This window comes from Panthera tigris, chromosome C2 (assembly GCF_018350195.1).
Source record: "Panthera tigris isolate Pti1 chromosome C2, P.tigris_Pti1_mat1.1, whole genome shotgun sequence".
NCBI classification, from domain to species: domain Eukaryota; kingdom Metazoa; phylum Chordata; class Mammalia; order Carnivora; family Felidae; genus Panthera; species Panthera tigris.
In genome coordinates, this window is record NC_056668.1 from 347755 (window position 1) to 364255 (window position 16501).

Below are 16501 nucleotides of genomic sequence, written 5' to 3' on the forward strand. Positions count from 1 at the left end.
GTCACTTCTGCTGGTGGCTCTAAATGAGGCCTCCCACATGGACATTTATTCTGTATCTGATAACCAACCAGATCACTATTCTTCCGGATGCGGAACTGAAGAGACACGTCCAGGCTTCAGCGACAGCAACCAGCAGAGCACAGAGCTCGGCAGAAAAGGTGGAAAGGCTGTAAGGAACTGGCCTCACAGTCGTGTTAGCTGCTGCACAGAAAGTGCAGACGCACACCGGTGCTGTAGGCCGGAAGGAACATCTATCATGGAAGTAAGCTGTGATTCAGAAAAAATGGTTTTGTGTTAAAGCCTACGCTCAGCAGAATAAATGTCATACTCAGAGGTCTTGAAATCACATGGAGATACTCAACTAGGAAACCAAGTAAGACCCAGCAAAAGGCAAGTGGCTACCTGTCTTTACCAGGTGAGGAACACTTTGTGTCCCTCCGAAAACCCTGACATACAGGAATTCCCAGTCTCTGTTTTGGTTTCTTGCCACTGATAAAGCAAATTGGAGAAGACTGAAACACAACACAAGGGCCGTTCACAAATAAAATAGTGCTGGACTTTTATTCTTTTTGGTTTTTGTGTGTTTGTGTTTTTAAACCAAGTCCCCATCTGTACACTTGAAGAAAATAAACCACAGGAGGCCAGGCTCTGCTTCCTTCTTGGAGGCGGGCAGGGGCTCTGCCAATGTGCCCGGGGCAGGGCAGACGCCTGTCACTCACGAGCGCACACGTCACCTCAGAAAGGTAAGGACCTGAGACGTACTGAAATTACACAGAATATACTCCACTTGGCCTTGTAGTATTACAAACAGGCGAGAACACCTAAGGAGCCGCACTAGGGGGGCTGGCATCTCCGGCACGTGGGGAGACTGTGTGCTGCCCGGATGCCACGCCACAAGCTTCCCTTAGACAAAGGAAAAAGAACCCCAATCTTCTCCTCAAGTAGAATTGTCGTAGGTAAGAGCCGCAAGGATTTTATTCATTGTTTAATTTTCTGGTGGCGGGATTTCTTTGAAGTACAATCTAAAAATAAAGAAAAATGACGTAGCAATTCGTTAGAACTCTTCATGTGTCTCTTAAGAATTTCATGATACTGAAACAGTACCACTGAATTAACCTCATTTATGGTAAAAATAAGAATTACAACTAAAATATACCATGGCTTAAACTACGTTAGTGAAGAAGCCCCCACAAATTCTATCCTGAAACATGACTGCTTGTTCCCTGTGAGCATAAAACGGAGCAAAAGGCCCAGCTAGTGATCAAGCAAACGGATCCCGCGCTCACGCTGAAGACACTGCTCACACTTCTGGAGGTGCCTCCGCCCAACGATCTAGTCACGATGGTTAATGATTAAGACCGAAAGTAACGACACTTGCTAACCTGAACACTACAGCCTCTGCGACGTTACTTTTCGTTCCCAGGGTTCAGTGTGTTATTTTAGAAAACACAGAAGAACTTTTATTACCTGGAGGTGCCCCGCCCAGTCTCTGCTGGATCATCTCTAAATGATGAATATATTCTGTCAACGAATGTTCAGGGTCTGGAGAAGCAGTCAGGGATCTTTCTGATTTTGAGTTTGAGGATGGAGCGGATCTTCAAACAAACACATAAAACAAGAGTGGAAGTCAGCACCCAGAGCACAGACAGGCAGCAGGGAACGGGGTGAAGCAGACAAACATCGCCTTCATATCCTCTACCACGAAAAAAAAAATGAAGCATGTACATACGTGTGTGTGCGTTCGTTTTGGTTTTTAAAATGTAGTTATGCGTGTACGTGTGTATGTACGTATGTATGCAAACTCTACGCCCAACGCAGGGCGCAAACTCACGACCCTGAGATCAAGAGTTGCACTCCCTGCAGGCTGAGCCAGCCAGGCGCCCCAAAAGTAAGGCATTTTTTTAAAATGCTATGTAATGCTTTTAAAAACTAACTTCTATAAAATGTTGCAGGCTTAAAATGACTAAAACTTACTGTATACTAGGATTTTATTCATAAAATCTTCATGTATGAATTCATTATCCCAACTGGTTTTTGCACCACTGTCCCTCAGACCCACCTCTTCTTTGTGCCCTGAGGGTGACCCAACTACCCACGGGACTTTTCCGATGGTCCCGAACTGTCCCCTTCACTGGAGGCACAACCCGTCCCATTCTGGTCCCTACTCAGTGCATCTTCCTCCTGGTCCTCTGCTGTCACTGTTTCTCAGGGTAGGGACACTTCCTGTTCATCCTCACCCCGTCCACATTGGAGAGGCCTCGGCCACCAGACCAGGAACCTCTGCCTTCCCCACACAGAGTGGACACGTGTGCGTTCCCTGCCTTGCTCGTGGCCGGGCCAAAGCCAAAACTTTCATGATACGTCTCCCTGAGGAACGGCACACGTTGGTGGAACGTCATCAGCACAGGAGATCAAGACCCGGACGCACAGCACATGCGCCTGGGCTGCCCCGTGACACGGCCGTGGCGCCTGTGTGTACTGCACCATCTCTCCTGTTGGGACAGCCACACCAGTGGCCGCCACACTCCTGAAGTGTGGTCTGCACTGACGTGCCACCGTCAGCCAGGGGCATGGGGTGAAGGAGCGAATGCCGGTCAATGGCACTTCGGAGACAGTGCTGTACCCTAAGAGCGGAGCTTGCTCTGGAAAGCTCACTCAGAGAAACAGAAGACTGGATGTGTGTGCAAACACCCACAAAGATGCAAACTGAATTCTGGTACACATTTTAAGGGTGTGTTACAAACACTGGAGGTCATGTTGTTGAAAGAATTACGTAAATGACTCCTGCTCTAGATTTCCTCACACCAGCATTTGGACAGGATGGTCACATGGTTCAATCTGCAGAAATGCAACGGAAGTCACATCTTCCGTAATTAGCACCTGGATGAGAAATCCCTCTGTTGGGAAAACACGCTCTGGGGACAAGGCGGGGCCACATCCCACCACCCCCACCAGGGCCTCAGGACGTGCCGATTCCATATAATCCTGGCTCAAACCCTTAGGCCATTATGGAAAGCTTTCCTCAATTTAATTTTTAAACAAAACTGCATTCTACCGTCCAACCACAAGTCCTCCTATCTCTTAAAATGAAAAGGGCTCTTCCCCACCGAAATAACCTGTGGATGTTTAACTGTGTTGCTGTAACATCTCAACTGCCAACTGAGTGCTAAGTACAGAGATAACATCATGTGTGCAAAACCCCAATCCCAGAGAACTATGGTGAGCCCACCAAGGCCTTGCGTGGCTGTGTGCACGTCTGGGGAGGGGTCCCGCGGTTGGAGACAAACCCGTGCACAGCGGCTGCGCTACAGCGCGGGCCCGGCTGCAGTGAAAACGCAGCCTCGAAGTACACTCACCTCTCCCTCTTGCACGGGGAAGCTTTTGGCACAGGGTCCCCAGTGTGGCTGGAGGATGCATCCCGGGTTGGTGGGGACGTGCTGGTTTTGGGTGGAGGCTGCTGCCGTGGCATCGGGAATCCTTCCCCCACAATCGTTTAACAACAAAGGGAATAGGAAAAGAGACGAATGCCTTTTAGTAGGAAGGACCCTCTACCAAAAGTTAAGCTTTTAAGATCTGCATGGCAACTTCAAACATTTTAAAAATACTCTATTTATAAAAGTTATGCCTTAGAGATTTAAAAAAATGTTTTTTAATATTTAATTTTGAGAGAGAAGGTGTGTGTGACCAGGGAAGGGATAGAGAGAGAGGGAGACACAGTATCTATCTAAAGCAGGCTCCAGGCTCTGAGCTGTCAGCACAGAGCCGAACAAGGGGCTCAAACGCATGAACCGTGAGATCATGTCCTGAGTCGAAGTTGGACGCTTAACCAACTGAGCCACCCAGGCACCCCTGAATTTTTTTTTTTATTATTATTTTAGGCCATCTCTACACCCAGTGTGGGGCTTGAACTCACAACCCTGAGATCAAGAGTTACATCCTCCACCAACTGAACCAGCCAGGCACCCCTAAAAATTGTTTTAAAAAACTCTATGGGCGCTTTGGCAGCTCAGTTGAGTGTCCGACTCGATTTCAGCTCAGGTCATAATCCCACGGTCGGGGGATTGAGCCCTGCCACAAGCTCCACACTGAAATGCTTAAAATTCTCTCTCTCCTGCTGCTCCGCTCCCCACTGGTGCTCTCTCTTTAAAATATGAATGAATGAATGAATGAATGAATGAATGAATGAATGGAATTGTTGTTCTTATTTAAAAAAAAAAAAAAAAAGCTCTACAAGAACCCCGAGTTTTGATCACCTGTGTTTTGCCCTTGCCTGCAGGGCTGACCTGACCCCAGCACGCATACGGGCAGTGCCTCCAGGGGATCCTGGGGGCAGTAGTGCGGAGGGTGTTCCTCCACCCCATTTTGAGGAGAGGTCTCCAAAGAGGGAGAGGCAGAACCCTGGAGACCACCAGGTGCACCTGGTGTAGGAGAAAACTCTCCTAAAGGCCTGAAGGTCGAAAAGCCATTTTTATTTCAAGAAGTAACAATCAACAGGTAGGAACCAAAGCTAATCAGTGACTAGGGAAGCCCAGTCCCCTGATGGTCAGCTCTGGGGGCAGAGCTCAGGGGGCGCCGCCTACTGGCAGCCTCCCACCAGGCCCCCGAAGCCCCACAGGACAAGGGGCTGCGTGCCCCATGACAGGGGCGTTCTCTGTGCTTGTGCGTGGGTCAGCATGGCACCTGGGGACCAGGTGTGGCTGATCCAGCAGGCAGTGGTGCCCCAAGGACAGATGTGGCCACACCAAGCAGAACATCACTTGGTTTTGGACAGTAAGGTGGACCTTCTACTAAATGAGTTATTGGTCAACATGTTTAGCATTTCTACATTTTTTCAACCATTAACTGTGTAAACCCTGGGTTTTTCTACGCTTCCCAGCGTTAAAGCCATTTTCCTTCTGAAGCCATCTCGCCTCGCTGCCAGCGTCCCTGGATGTACCGATTTCATATTTGCTTTACTGCGTCTCCAATGGGCTCAGCCAGCACCTGGCTGCCAGCGTAAAGGGGTTAAGCAGGGGGCCCACCTGGGCGGGCCGCTCGGCCTTGCACAACAGCTCCTTTTCGATCTACTTCTTGCCACTTCTTAACCAAAAAACGTAGTCTACAAAGGGAAAAAAAGGACACAAAACATTGAAAACTAGAGCAAATAGGAGTGAAAAGAACAACGAAAATCCAGACGTGATCTACGACTGGAATCAGACTCAGGTGGGCCCCCACTGTCTTTGTGGTGACCTTGATGCCTGTGCCCTCAGCACCTTCCTTGCCACAGCCCCCACAACCGCCCGATGCCCACCAGCTCAGAGTCTCACAGACCCCAGTTCAAATCAGTCTGCAACACCTGCTCCCTTCGCCACTAACGCCACCTAATGGCACAGGACAAAAGGCGCAAAGACAGAGGCTTTTGCCCTCAGGCGCTCCTGGTCAGAAGACTGAGGAGTGCCAGGTGGGTGTCGGGAGGAGCAGCACTTGGGGGGGGGGGGGGGCTCCCTGACCCCTCCCGGGACGGACCCTCCGTGGCTTAGTGGACGCCCTTCAGCGCGGGCCTTCCTGCTGGCTGTTGCTCCAGGCACCGCTGCCTCTCTGACCACAGGCCCCCTTAGAAGGCATGTCTGCCTCGCATCAAACCACTGCTGCTGAAAACGCTCCTCCACCGTCAGGAGTGCTGGCGGCGGGGCCTTGGGACTGCTTACCAGCCCCGCAGACCACCTACCAGGCTTCCTGTCCAAAAACGCAGAATGGACAGACAGACAGATGGACACACAGATGGTGGGGGGGTGGTCTCTGGTCAGAACTCAGAGGGGAGGGGACTAAGTGGCCTGAGGCTGAGAGTCGAGAGCCCGAGAGCAAGGAACCCTGATGGACCGGAATGGCCGGTGCTCAGTCTCTGCGGGGAGCAGGGCTCCCACCACCCTCTGCAGCTTGGGGGAGAGAAGCCAGGGAAGGCAGCCCACCCAGCTACTGCGTTCAGCGTGTACCCTCCCACAGATGGCTGGGGCCTGAGGACACACCTTGTGGGCATCATAGAGCGGATACAGTAGTACAATTCTTACTGGGACAAACATTTTTAGAAATTCAGCACATCTTAAAATTATAATATAAAATGGATTCTCATCACTGTTAATTTTGAACAGGTCAAAATTTCCAATCACACCAGAGTCACATACCTGTCCCCCAAAAGAGACCCTGTGTAAACAAACGACTGGGACAGTGAGCGGCGTCTGAGGCTGGTGGGACCCCCACAGCCTCCCCTCCCCCAGGAGCGGTCTCATACTCACGATGGAAAACAGCACCTCGTGTGGGTCCCCTGTTCCTATGCACCTGGCCCTTTTTATGGAGCACAAATTTGACTAAAATATAGGAAACTGCAATCTGAAGCAGTGAAATGCAGTTTCGAACTTGATCAGATGTGCCTGTCATCAGAAGGGACCCTGAGAGAGACCCATCAAGGGGCAAGGCACTGTTTTGTGATAAAAAGGCATCCCTCAATCTTCTGGCGTCAGAAGGCAGCTGACAGTTTTGCACAACATGATTTCTTGAAGGCAAATGTCACATATACTTTAAGGCCTCAAATTTCATCATCTTAGAAAAGAATGTAATTGCACAGTAAGACAACGGAGGACTAAGCCCAATGTGCCTCCTGCTTGCGAAGATTACCTTAATATTGCGATCACAACCCTGACGGCAGTTCGGAACTTTGTAAAAGGGCGAGATGTGCTAATTTTCTTATCAGCTTTGGAAGGAAATACTCCCAAATGAGCGATCATGGAGAGTGTTTCTTGTTCAGAGTCCTGGAATCCACCGATCAATAGTAAAAGATACTTCTTTTGATAAATCAGAGCCTTTCTGAAGCTTTCTGCTCTCAAATAATGCAGATATAGTTTTTCCATCTGAAAGAAGAAAAAAGCAAAACAATCATGGAACAAAGACATCTTGCTGACAGAAGTTGTACAGTACGTTTGTACCATTGTGCTTTAAAAAGAACCAGACAGAGGCACCTGGCTGGCTCAGTCGGTGGAGCGTGAGACTCTTGATCTCAGGGTTGTGAGTTCAAGCCCCACGTTGGGCATAGAGACAACTTCAATACATAAATAAATCTTCAAAAAAAGAAAAAGAAAAAGAACCAGACTGTTTTCCTTCTCAGCAAGTTGTCACATCAGCCCTGTGTGACCTCCGTCCCCAGGGACGGCTTTGCTGTGCAGAGTTTGATCTCCTGTATCAGACAAAAGGAAGACCACAGACTTCCTTTCCAAGCCTCAAGGGAGCCCCCCAAAGACCCCAGGAATCTGACCACAAGGTAAGGTGCGCCCCTGTGGCGGGGCGGGGTCTCATCCTGGGCCCCCTGGACATCTCAGGGGCTGTGGGAAATCCCTCAAGTCACATAGAGAGGTATGTCCTTATACCCTAATGCTGTGACACAATTTTTCCCTCGAGAGGGCTCAGAGCACAAACCTCAGGGCCAACATGATGAGCAGGGCCCTTTCAGGGTGTGGCGACTGTGGTCTAACGGGACTCCAAGCACAGACACGAGGTTTGTGCGGAATGGGGCCAGCTTTCAGATGGAGGTGCTCTCACTTGAACTCCCCTCATGTGCGACAGCTCGACAGCTAGAACCGGCATGTCTCCCGGCTGGAAACAGGCACAGGGTGGGTACGTGTTTTGGCAGCTGTGCTCAGGCCCGGGGGAACCCCATGTCACAAGAATGCTTTCGCTGCTACAATGAACAGGCCAGGGTTTTTAAAGCACTGGGATTTTAGGCGTGGAGGGAGAATGACCAGGCACAGCAGAGAATTTTTAGGGGAAGCGACTCTGCAAGACACTGTAAGGGCGGCCACCTGTCCTACACGACTGTCGGACCCACAGAGTGTGCACCACCGAGAGCGAGCCCCGCCATGCACCGTGCTTCTGGGTGACCGGGACCCGTCCATGCAGGCTCGCTCAGGTGTGGGACGTCTCCGCACCTTCCCCTCAATTCTGCTGTGAGCCTTACACTGCTCTAGAAATAGACAGTCTTTATAAAAACAGACAAAGGGCACCAAGCAGGTGACACCGTGCACACCCAGCACAGCCCTCAGACCCGCCCTTACCCGCATGCTGCAGGGGTTTGCATCCTCGCTTTCGGGCAACCCTGCCTCCGGCTGTCGCGGTGAGCTCTGTGAGACCGCCCTGTCTTGCCTCCATGAAGACCTGTCCGGCCTCTGTAACGAACCACACACGGCACCGTCCACACGGCTGAGCCAACAGAGGAGCACCCTGAGAAACACGGCCGAGGGCAGAGTCGGCAGGAGATGACCCCTCGGAACCCCAGCCCCAGGGGCAGGGTCATGTTCAAACAGCTTGTTTCTTGCTCCCCCAGGGGTCTTTCCAGGGGGAGGCCCACCCTGGGTGCAAGGGGGCTGGGCGCACATCTCCCGAATGCCATGATGTGGGCCATGCCTGGGCCACCTTCAGCCTCTTTTCACTGGTGCCTAAGCTGTCACGTGGTATTATCAATCAGATAATTAATACTCACGGGTAGTTGCTACATAGCATTTATTGAAGTATGACTGCACAAAAGGTACATTATTATTAAAAACAAAATCTAAATAATTATGAGAAGAACCCTGAATTCAAAGTGCTAAGCCTGTTAAACACCCTCATACTCTCTGGTCCTAGAAATGCTAACTCCTGGCAGGTGTGAATCCCTGGTTCTACTCCAGCACCAACAAATCACACTCTTGGAAACCTCAGCAAGGGCCCCACATGGGTGCCATGCACACTGAGGACGTCATGACCAGGCAGCGTGTCCAAATGCACACAGCATGGCCTGGGCACCACGATGTGTGTCGAAGACGCCCAGAGCTCCAGTAGGGACGCGTTAACAGAGGAGGAGGATCCCACAGTGAGGACAACAAAGGGACCGCCCACACCGGACAACCAGGACCTGTTACTGAGGCCAGAGGGAGCTCCAAGTACTTGGGCCACGTGCACTGTGACCTCCGCCCCTCAGTCTGGAACAGGAATCAAAGGCAGCCTGGTGGCACCAGCCCCCAGCACCAGGGCTTGGCTGAAAGGAGGAGCCTATGACCAGGGTGACCCCGTGGAAGGGCCCTCGCCGGACCCATGACGAAGAAGAAGGAAAAGGACAGATGTTTGTTTTCCTGGTTCTAAAACACAGCCTGGGCTTTTCTGGAAAGAAACACTCTAGAAATGGAAATTGTCTTGGACATGAAGGGCAAAATGCCCCACCAGTTCACTCGCAGCCTGTGACTTATTCCTTGAAAACATTTATTTCCTACAACGAAAGCAAAAATTACGTAGGACTACACCAAACTAAAAAAGCAAAGGAAACCATCAACCAACAATACATCCAATAAGAAGTGAACATCCAAAATATATTTTAAAAATTCATACAACTCAGTATGACAAACAATCCAATGAGCAGAGGATCTGAACAGTTTTCCCAGGAGACATCCAAGCGGCCAACAGATACCTGAAAAGATGCTCCACATCACTCATCGTCAGGGAAATACAAATCAAAACCACAATGAGATACCACCTCACGCCTGTCAGAATGGCTATTACCGAAACGACAAGAAACAACAGATGTTGGCGAGGACGCCGAGAAAGGGGAACCGTCTTGCACTGCTGGTGGGAATGCAAACTGGTGCAGCAGCTCTGGAAAACACTATGGAGGTTCCTCAAAAAGTTAAAAACAGAACTACCATACAATCCTGTAACTCCACTTCTGAGTATTTACTCAAAGAAAATGAAAAGATGATGTGAAAAAAGACCTGCACCCTATGTTAACGGCAGCATTATCTACAAGAGCCAAGATAGAGAAACCACCCAAGTGGCCATGACAACATGCATGGACCTCGAAGGTATTATGCCAAGTGAAATAAGTCAGACAGAAAAAGACCAATACCGTTTGATTTCACTTACACGTGGAATCTAAAAACACGCCCAATGAACAAACAAAACAGATTAGAAACAGACTCACAGACACAGAGAACAAACTGGTTGGTGGCCAGAGAGAGGAGGGTCGGGGAACGGACAAAATGGATGGAGGGGACAAAGAGGTGCAAATGTCCAGTCGTAAAGAAGATGCAGCAGAGAGAACACAGTAACTGTGTGGTGACGGCTAGTAACCAGACCCAGGGTGGTCCCCGTTTTGTGATGTGTGTAAGTGTCGAACCACTATGTTACACACCTGAAGCTAATACAGTATATCGTATGTCAATTTTTCTTCAATAAAAATAACTTCCTGATTTCCTTGTGAACTCTCACATAAAGGACAAAAGTGCTCTAATGGTGACTGGGCTTTAGTCCCACAGGGCCAACAGGATGCCTTCAACAAGGGACCTCCAAACACCTGTGAGCAAGTTCCAGAGAAGCAGACAGGGCTGTGAACTGGTGCTGATGACAGCTTTCATCAAGAGTAAAACACGGAGCTTTCGGGGTGCCTGGATAGCTCAGTCAGTTAAGTGTCTGACTTCAGCCCAGGTCATGATCTCGCGGTTTGTGGGTTCGAGGTCCACATCAGGCTCTGTGCTGACAGTGTGGAGCCTACTTGGGATTCTCCCTCTCCCTCTGCCCCTCCCCTGCTCATGCTCTCTCTGTCTCTGTCTCTCAAAATACACAAATTAACTTAAAAAAAAAAAAAAGATTAAAACATGCAGCTTTTGTAACTTCTCACATCAAAGAACGGAAGTCCTGAGTCTCCTTAGTGCTTGGACCCTACTTCCCCAGTACAGAGGTCCCTTTACTTTATCTCCCACCAGAGCTTCAAACACGCAAAGCAAAACTGGATGGAGCTTGAAGACAGACAAATTCATTCTGTTCAGTGATGTCAGTTATCTCCCGTGTGGTGACTGCAAACAAGGAGGAGACAGCTCAAAAGGCCACAGGACACCAACCAGGTGAACACCACCACCAACCAGCTGGACAAACTGACTTTCCTGGGACCCTCTCCCTCCATCCAGCACCAGAAACATCAAGTCCATCACTAACTACCACCTGTTTTTCAGCGGGGGTGGTTGAAAAACAACCCACTGAAAAACAACCCACACTAGGCCCAGGTGGTTTCCTGGTTAAATTTTAACAAATATTTAAGGAAGAAATAAATACCAGCTCTATGTAATTTCTTCCAGAAAAGTAAAAAGAGGAAACATGTTTCATCTTATTTTATGAGGCTAAAACCAGACAATGACAATATAAAAATAAAAAACAAAAAACCAACTCCAGATTAAAATCCCTCATGAACCCAGATACAGAAATCCTCAACAAAATATTAGCAAATCAAACCCAACAATATATAAAAATAATAAGACATCATGACCGAGTGGGGCTTTTCCTGGCGCCACAAGATAGTCAACATCCAAAAATCAACGTAACGCACCATGTTAACTGACCGAACAAGACAAAACACATCACCGTATCAACAGGTGAAAAAGCATAACAAATTAAACATCTGTTCAGGATAAAGTCTTTGCACACTAAGGCCGGGGCCTTCACGTGAGTACCTGCTCACCACCCTTCACAGTGACAGAGCAAAGAGCCACCCCCAAGACGGGGGACCACACCTGCACAAACACGTCCAAGTCTGGAAGTCCAGCCTGTACACCAGGCAAGAAAAGAAAATCAAAGGTATTTGCATTGGAAAGAAAAAAATAAAACTTTCTATTCGCAGATGATGTAATTGTCCATGTAGAAAATCCTACAGAAACACTTGGAGGGTTAAAAAGTGAGGTTAGCAAGGTCACAGGACACCTAAGGTCAAGGCAAACCTATGAATGTTGATGTGTTTCCATACACTAGCCATGAATAATTGGAAAGCAAAACATTTGAAAAGTACCATTTACAACAGGCCCCTGAAAAATGAAATATTTAGGTAAAAATCTAACAAAATGTTTTTAGAATATGAATGCTGATGACTACAACACGTTTAAGAAAGAAATTTTATGGGATGCCTGCGTGGCTCAGTCAGTTGAACGTCTGACTTTGGTTCAGGTCATGATCCCATAATTTGTGGGTTTGAGCCCCGTGTTGGGCTCTGTGCTGACAGCTCAGAACCTGAAGCCTGCTTCGGATTCTGTGAGTCTCTCTCTCTCTGCCCCTCCCCTGCTTATGCTCTCTCTCTCTCAAAAATAAACAAACATAGAAAAAAAAGAGAAAAGAAAAGAAAAAAGAAAAAAGGAAGAAATTTTAAGAGATTTAAATACATGAAGGGACATGCCAAGTTCACAGATGGAAAGATTCAATACCGCTAAATTCAATAACAGTTACAGTTATACAGTCAAGATGTCAATGCTTGCCTAAACCTCTATAATAGCGTTATTGAAATATAAATCACATACCATAAAACTTATCCTCTGAAAACAGTTGTTCAACAGGTTTTTAGTGTGTTCATAGAATGCAATGATCACCAATGTGTAATTGGAGGAGGTTTTGTCACCCACACCTATCAGGCAGCTGGTGAAGGCCAGGAGAGCAGAACAGAGAATACACACACACAACTGTGGAGCAACTTCTGACTTTGGCAAAGACAAACTGATAAAAAAAGACAATCTTCAACGTATGCCAGAATAACTGGATATCAACCTGCATACAAATAATCCTTGACCTAACCCTCAGACCAAAAAAAAAAAAAAAAATCAAAGCAAAATGGATCCTAGACTCAAACGTAAGAAGTAAAACTATAAAACTCTTGGCATAATCCATCAAAAAACAAATTGACTTTATTAAAATTAAAACTGTTGTTTTGCAAAGAGTACTATCGATGCAGTAGAGACAACACAGACTGGGAGAAGAGATTTGCAAAACATATCACAATACATGAACTGGAAACACAACAAAATAAGAAAACAATGCCATTTAAAAGTGGGCGAAGACTATTTGCAACTACATGGATGGAACTATAGGGTATTATGCTAAGCAAAATAAATCAGAGAAAGATGCCATGTGATTTCACTCATATGTGGAATTTAAGAAAAATAGATGAACATATAGGAAGGGAAGTAAAGATAGGATAAAAACAGAGAGGAAGACAAACCCTAAGAGACTCTTAAATACAGAGAACAAACTAAGGGCTGATGGAGCGGAGGTGGGTGGGGGATGGGCTAGATGGGTGATGGGCACCGAGGAGGACACCTGTTGTGATGAGTACTGGGTGTTATGTATAAGTAATGAACTACTACATTCTATTCCTGAAATCATTATTATGCTATATGTTAACTAACTTGGATTTCAATGCAAATAGATAAAGGGGGAAAAAAAACACAAGTGGGCAAAGACTTGGAAGGACTCTTCACTTAAGAAGAAACACAGATGTCGCCGCACACTGCGGGACGCTACAAGAAAAGGCACCACCCGCCCCAAGCGTGAAGATGCTGAGGGACCAGACTCCCACGTTCTGTTCAAGGGCAAGTGAGATGGTGCAGCTATTGGGCACTCGGCAGGGTTCGGCAGAAATGTGACGGGACACGGCGTCCCCTCCTGGGTATTTACACCGGAGAAACGAACCCTGCTCACAGCAGCTTCCAGGAGCACTGATCACGATCCTTGAGCACCGGAAACAACCCCAATATTCTCCAGCAGCCAGACGGCTGAACTGAGGCACATCTGTGCATGGACGCTGCTCAGCAGCACGAGAGAGGAGCTGTTGACACGCCAACGCCCAGCATGATCTCGTGGGCGCTAGGAGAGAAGTGAGGAGCCCTCCGAAATGTTACACACCGTGTGGGCCCGCTTCTGTGGCACCGGGAGAAGGCAAACCGCAGAGAGCCAGGCCGTGCCTGCCGGCAGCCGGGAACAGGATGTGCTGCTGGGCCATGTGCTCCGCTAACAGTGTGGTCACACGGGGCACGAGAATCCACATGTGTGTGAAAACTCAAATGGCATCCTACCAGGGGCAGATTTTACTGCATACAAGTCCAAAAAACAATTAAAAATTTTTTCATCATAAAAGTAAAATCAGGGACACGACAATCTAAATATAAAAGAAAAAAAAATCAGGCATTCTAAGAAGAAAGTCCACCAAACTACACAATCAGGAAAATTGAGGTCGTTTTCATTACATAAAAGTCAAATGAACAGATTTCTTTTCATGAACATGTATCAAACATCATCTCCCGGCAAGGGTCCCGTGTCTGTGTGCAAAGTGGAAAACCTGCTGAAATGTTATATAAGGCATCTGGCATCTTGGGGAGGTCAGAGCCCATGACAGCTAACTGGAAAGAGCCAGCACTCCAGCCCACAGCCCAGAGGAAGCCCGGTTCACGCCGTCTCCGAGCAGAAGCACCAGTACGTACGCTCCGGACACGGCCCTTCAGCAGGTGCTGCTTCAGAGACGTCTCCAGCTGGGACACCGCCAGGCGCAGCTCAGCCTTCTCCTGGGTCACTGTGCACAGAGCTTTCGTGAGGGAGTCATTGTCTTTCAGCAGGACATCCACCAGCTGGACCTGCAGCTCTGCTGGCGTTTTTTTCTTGAAAAGAGAAAAAAATTAACGGATATACGTTTTTTTGTTAAAAGGTACACACTTTAGGGGTCCCTGGGGGCTCAGTTGGCTGAGCGGCTGATTTGATTTCAGCTCTGGTCATGATCCCAAGGTTGTGAAATCGAGCCCCGAGTTGGGCTCTGTGCTGGAGGTGGAGCCTGCTTGAGAATGTCTCTCTGCCCCTCACCTGTTCGCACACGCTCTTAGTCTAAAAAAAAAAAAGAAAAAGAAAAGGTACACACTGTGTATTTTTACTGTTGGTTATTTCCAGGAATTATAGTTTTATCCATATTTGGGGTTCAGTGACAGCTTGTGGGGCTAAGAAGAGCTGTCCATCTATGGGAGGGAAAACAGTAATTGATCAAAGCACATTTCTCTTTGATCCTGTAAGAAACTGACTTCGCACAGCCCTGGGCTGCATTGACAGGGCCAGCCTGCTACAGAGCACCGGCCTGCTCACACCTCTGAGCAAGGGGAGCACACAGAGGGCCCAGAGAGCACTGTGGGTTCTTCCCCGAGGGTCCGCCGACTAAGTCCCTTAACACAGGTTCGTTACTTCCATAATCAGAGCCACACTCCGCCTACAGCAGGCACAGGACACTGACAGAGGCACTGGTAAATAGGGCAGGATGCACCACACTGACCCCTCATGCTCAGCAGGTACAAGGTCCCCTGCTGCCTACATGCATGCTGCCTTCACAATAAACAGGATGTTTTCACGATTACCAAGGAACATCTACCAGGAATTTGTGTCAGCCACCATGACTTTTTTTTTTTAACGTTCATTTTTGAGAGTTGGGGGGAGAGGGGGGCAGAGAGAGAGGGAGACACAGAATCTGAAGCAGGCTCCAGGCTCCGAGCTGTCAGCACAGAGCCCGACGTGGGGCTCGAACTCATGAACCATGAGGCAGATCATGACCTGAGCCAAAGTCGGACGCTTGACCAACTGAGCCACCCAGCTGCCCCAGCAACCACAACTTCTAATCACCTTCCTGCAAGGCAACACCTTCCCATGCAGCTGACAGGCGCAGCTGAGAGCTCAGGCTCTCAACCCAAGTGTACATGGAGCAGGCTGGGCCTGGGGCAGAGCAGCCCGTGCCCCTCTGGGGGGAGTGCCTGAGCATCGGCAAGGTCAGGCGGCTTTCTGGGGGCAACACGTGGCAATCCCCAAGAAGACACCCACTTCTCTGTGGCAGCGGAGGAGGGAAACAAGGAACCGCAAAGGCAGCCCCACCTCTCACCTGGGAGGAGTTGGGCGCGCTCAGCTCAGACTTGAGCTCCTCTAACGTGTGCAGTAAGGACGTCACTGCTTTCTCATTTGATGATGTCCAGTCGCCAATTGTCCTGTGAAAATAAACAGACACTTAGAGGGTTCACCCAGATCCCACCTGATAATTACCCAGAGCCACTGGGAACGCGTGGAGAGATGACAAATGGGTCCAATGCAGCCCCAGGAGGACTTGCTTATGACTGCTTCCTCAAGCCATGCCCTGTCCACAAAGTTAGGGACTCGGGGCCTCTCTAATGACAGTGGTGGCCCTGAGGTGGTGCAGCCCTGTGCACAGTCTGAGAAGCCCAGGCAAGTCTGCTCAGAGATCATACTGCTGTATAAACGAATCCAATTACAGATGGGAGAACCGTATTTGCTGAGTTTCTGTGCATACAGGAAAAGGCAAATATTAATTTAATTAATTATAGTGTCAACACTCCTGTCAGTCCCTCAACCGTGCAGACACACCCTGGTCACGTGAGTGGTGATCCTGAGGACGTGGGCAAGGCAGACACAGCACGGATGCTTGGCCCCACCCAACCGCGGTGGGAGTGGGCAGGAGGGGCCTGGCATCAGGTCCAGACCCTCTGGGTGGTGAGCAATTGCAAAAGGGCATGAGGAGAACAGATCTAAAAGAAACTTGGATTTTCCTCTCATATCAAAATAGAGAAAACACATGCTGTCAACACCTTTCAGGAGAGTGCTGCCCACAAATGTGTCAACACGTGGCGAGAGAAACAAGCGTCTGTTGCTTAAAAAT

General features: G+C 48.7%; 1 protein-coding gene across 7 annotated transcripts in view; it reads right to left on the reverse strand.

The window, feature by feature from the left end:
• Window positions 1-529: 529 nt before the first annotated feature.
• Window positions 530-16501, reverse strand: part of PCNT (pericentrin) — a 134825-nt gene continuing 118853 nt past the window's right edge. For 6 of the 7 annotated variants that reach the window (XM_042957273.1, XM_042957271.1, XM_042957274.1 and 3 more), the window contains 8 exons: window positions 15713-15815; window positions 14286-14459; window positions 8082-8192; window positions 6652-6884; window positions 5022-5098; window positions 3357-3477; window positions 1468-1595; window positions 530-1022 (listed from right to left, as the gene is read on the reverse strand). In XM_042957273.1, coding sequence (XP_042813207.1) covers window positions 979-1022; window positions 1468-1595; window positions 3357-3477; window positions 5022-5098; window positions 6652-6884; window positions 8082-8192; window positions 14286-14459; window positions 15713-15815 — 991 coding nt within the window. In that variant the 3' untranslated portion in view covers window positions 530-978. Of the gene's footprint in view, window positions 1023-1467; window positions 1596-3356; window positions 3478-5021; window positions 5099-6651; window positions 6885-8081; window positions 8248-14285; window positions 14460-15712; window positions 15816-16501 lie in introns of those variants that run through there. The other variant, XM_042957277.1, reaches the window with a different exon arrangement.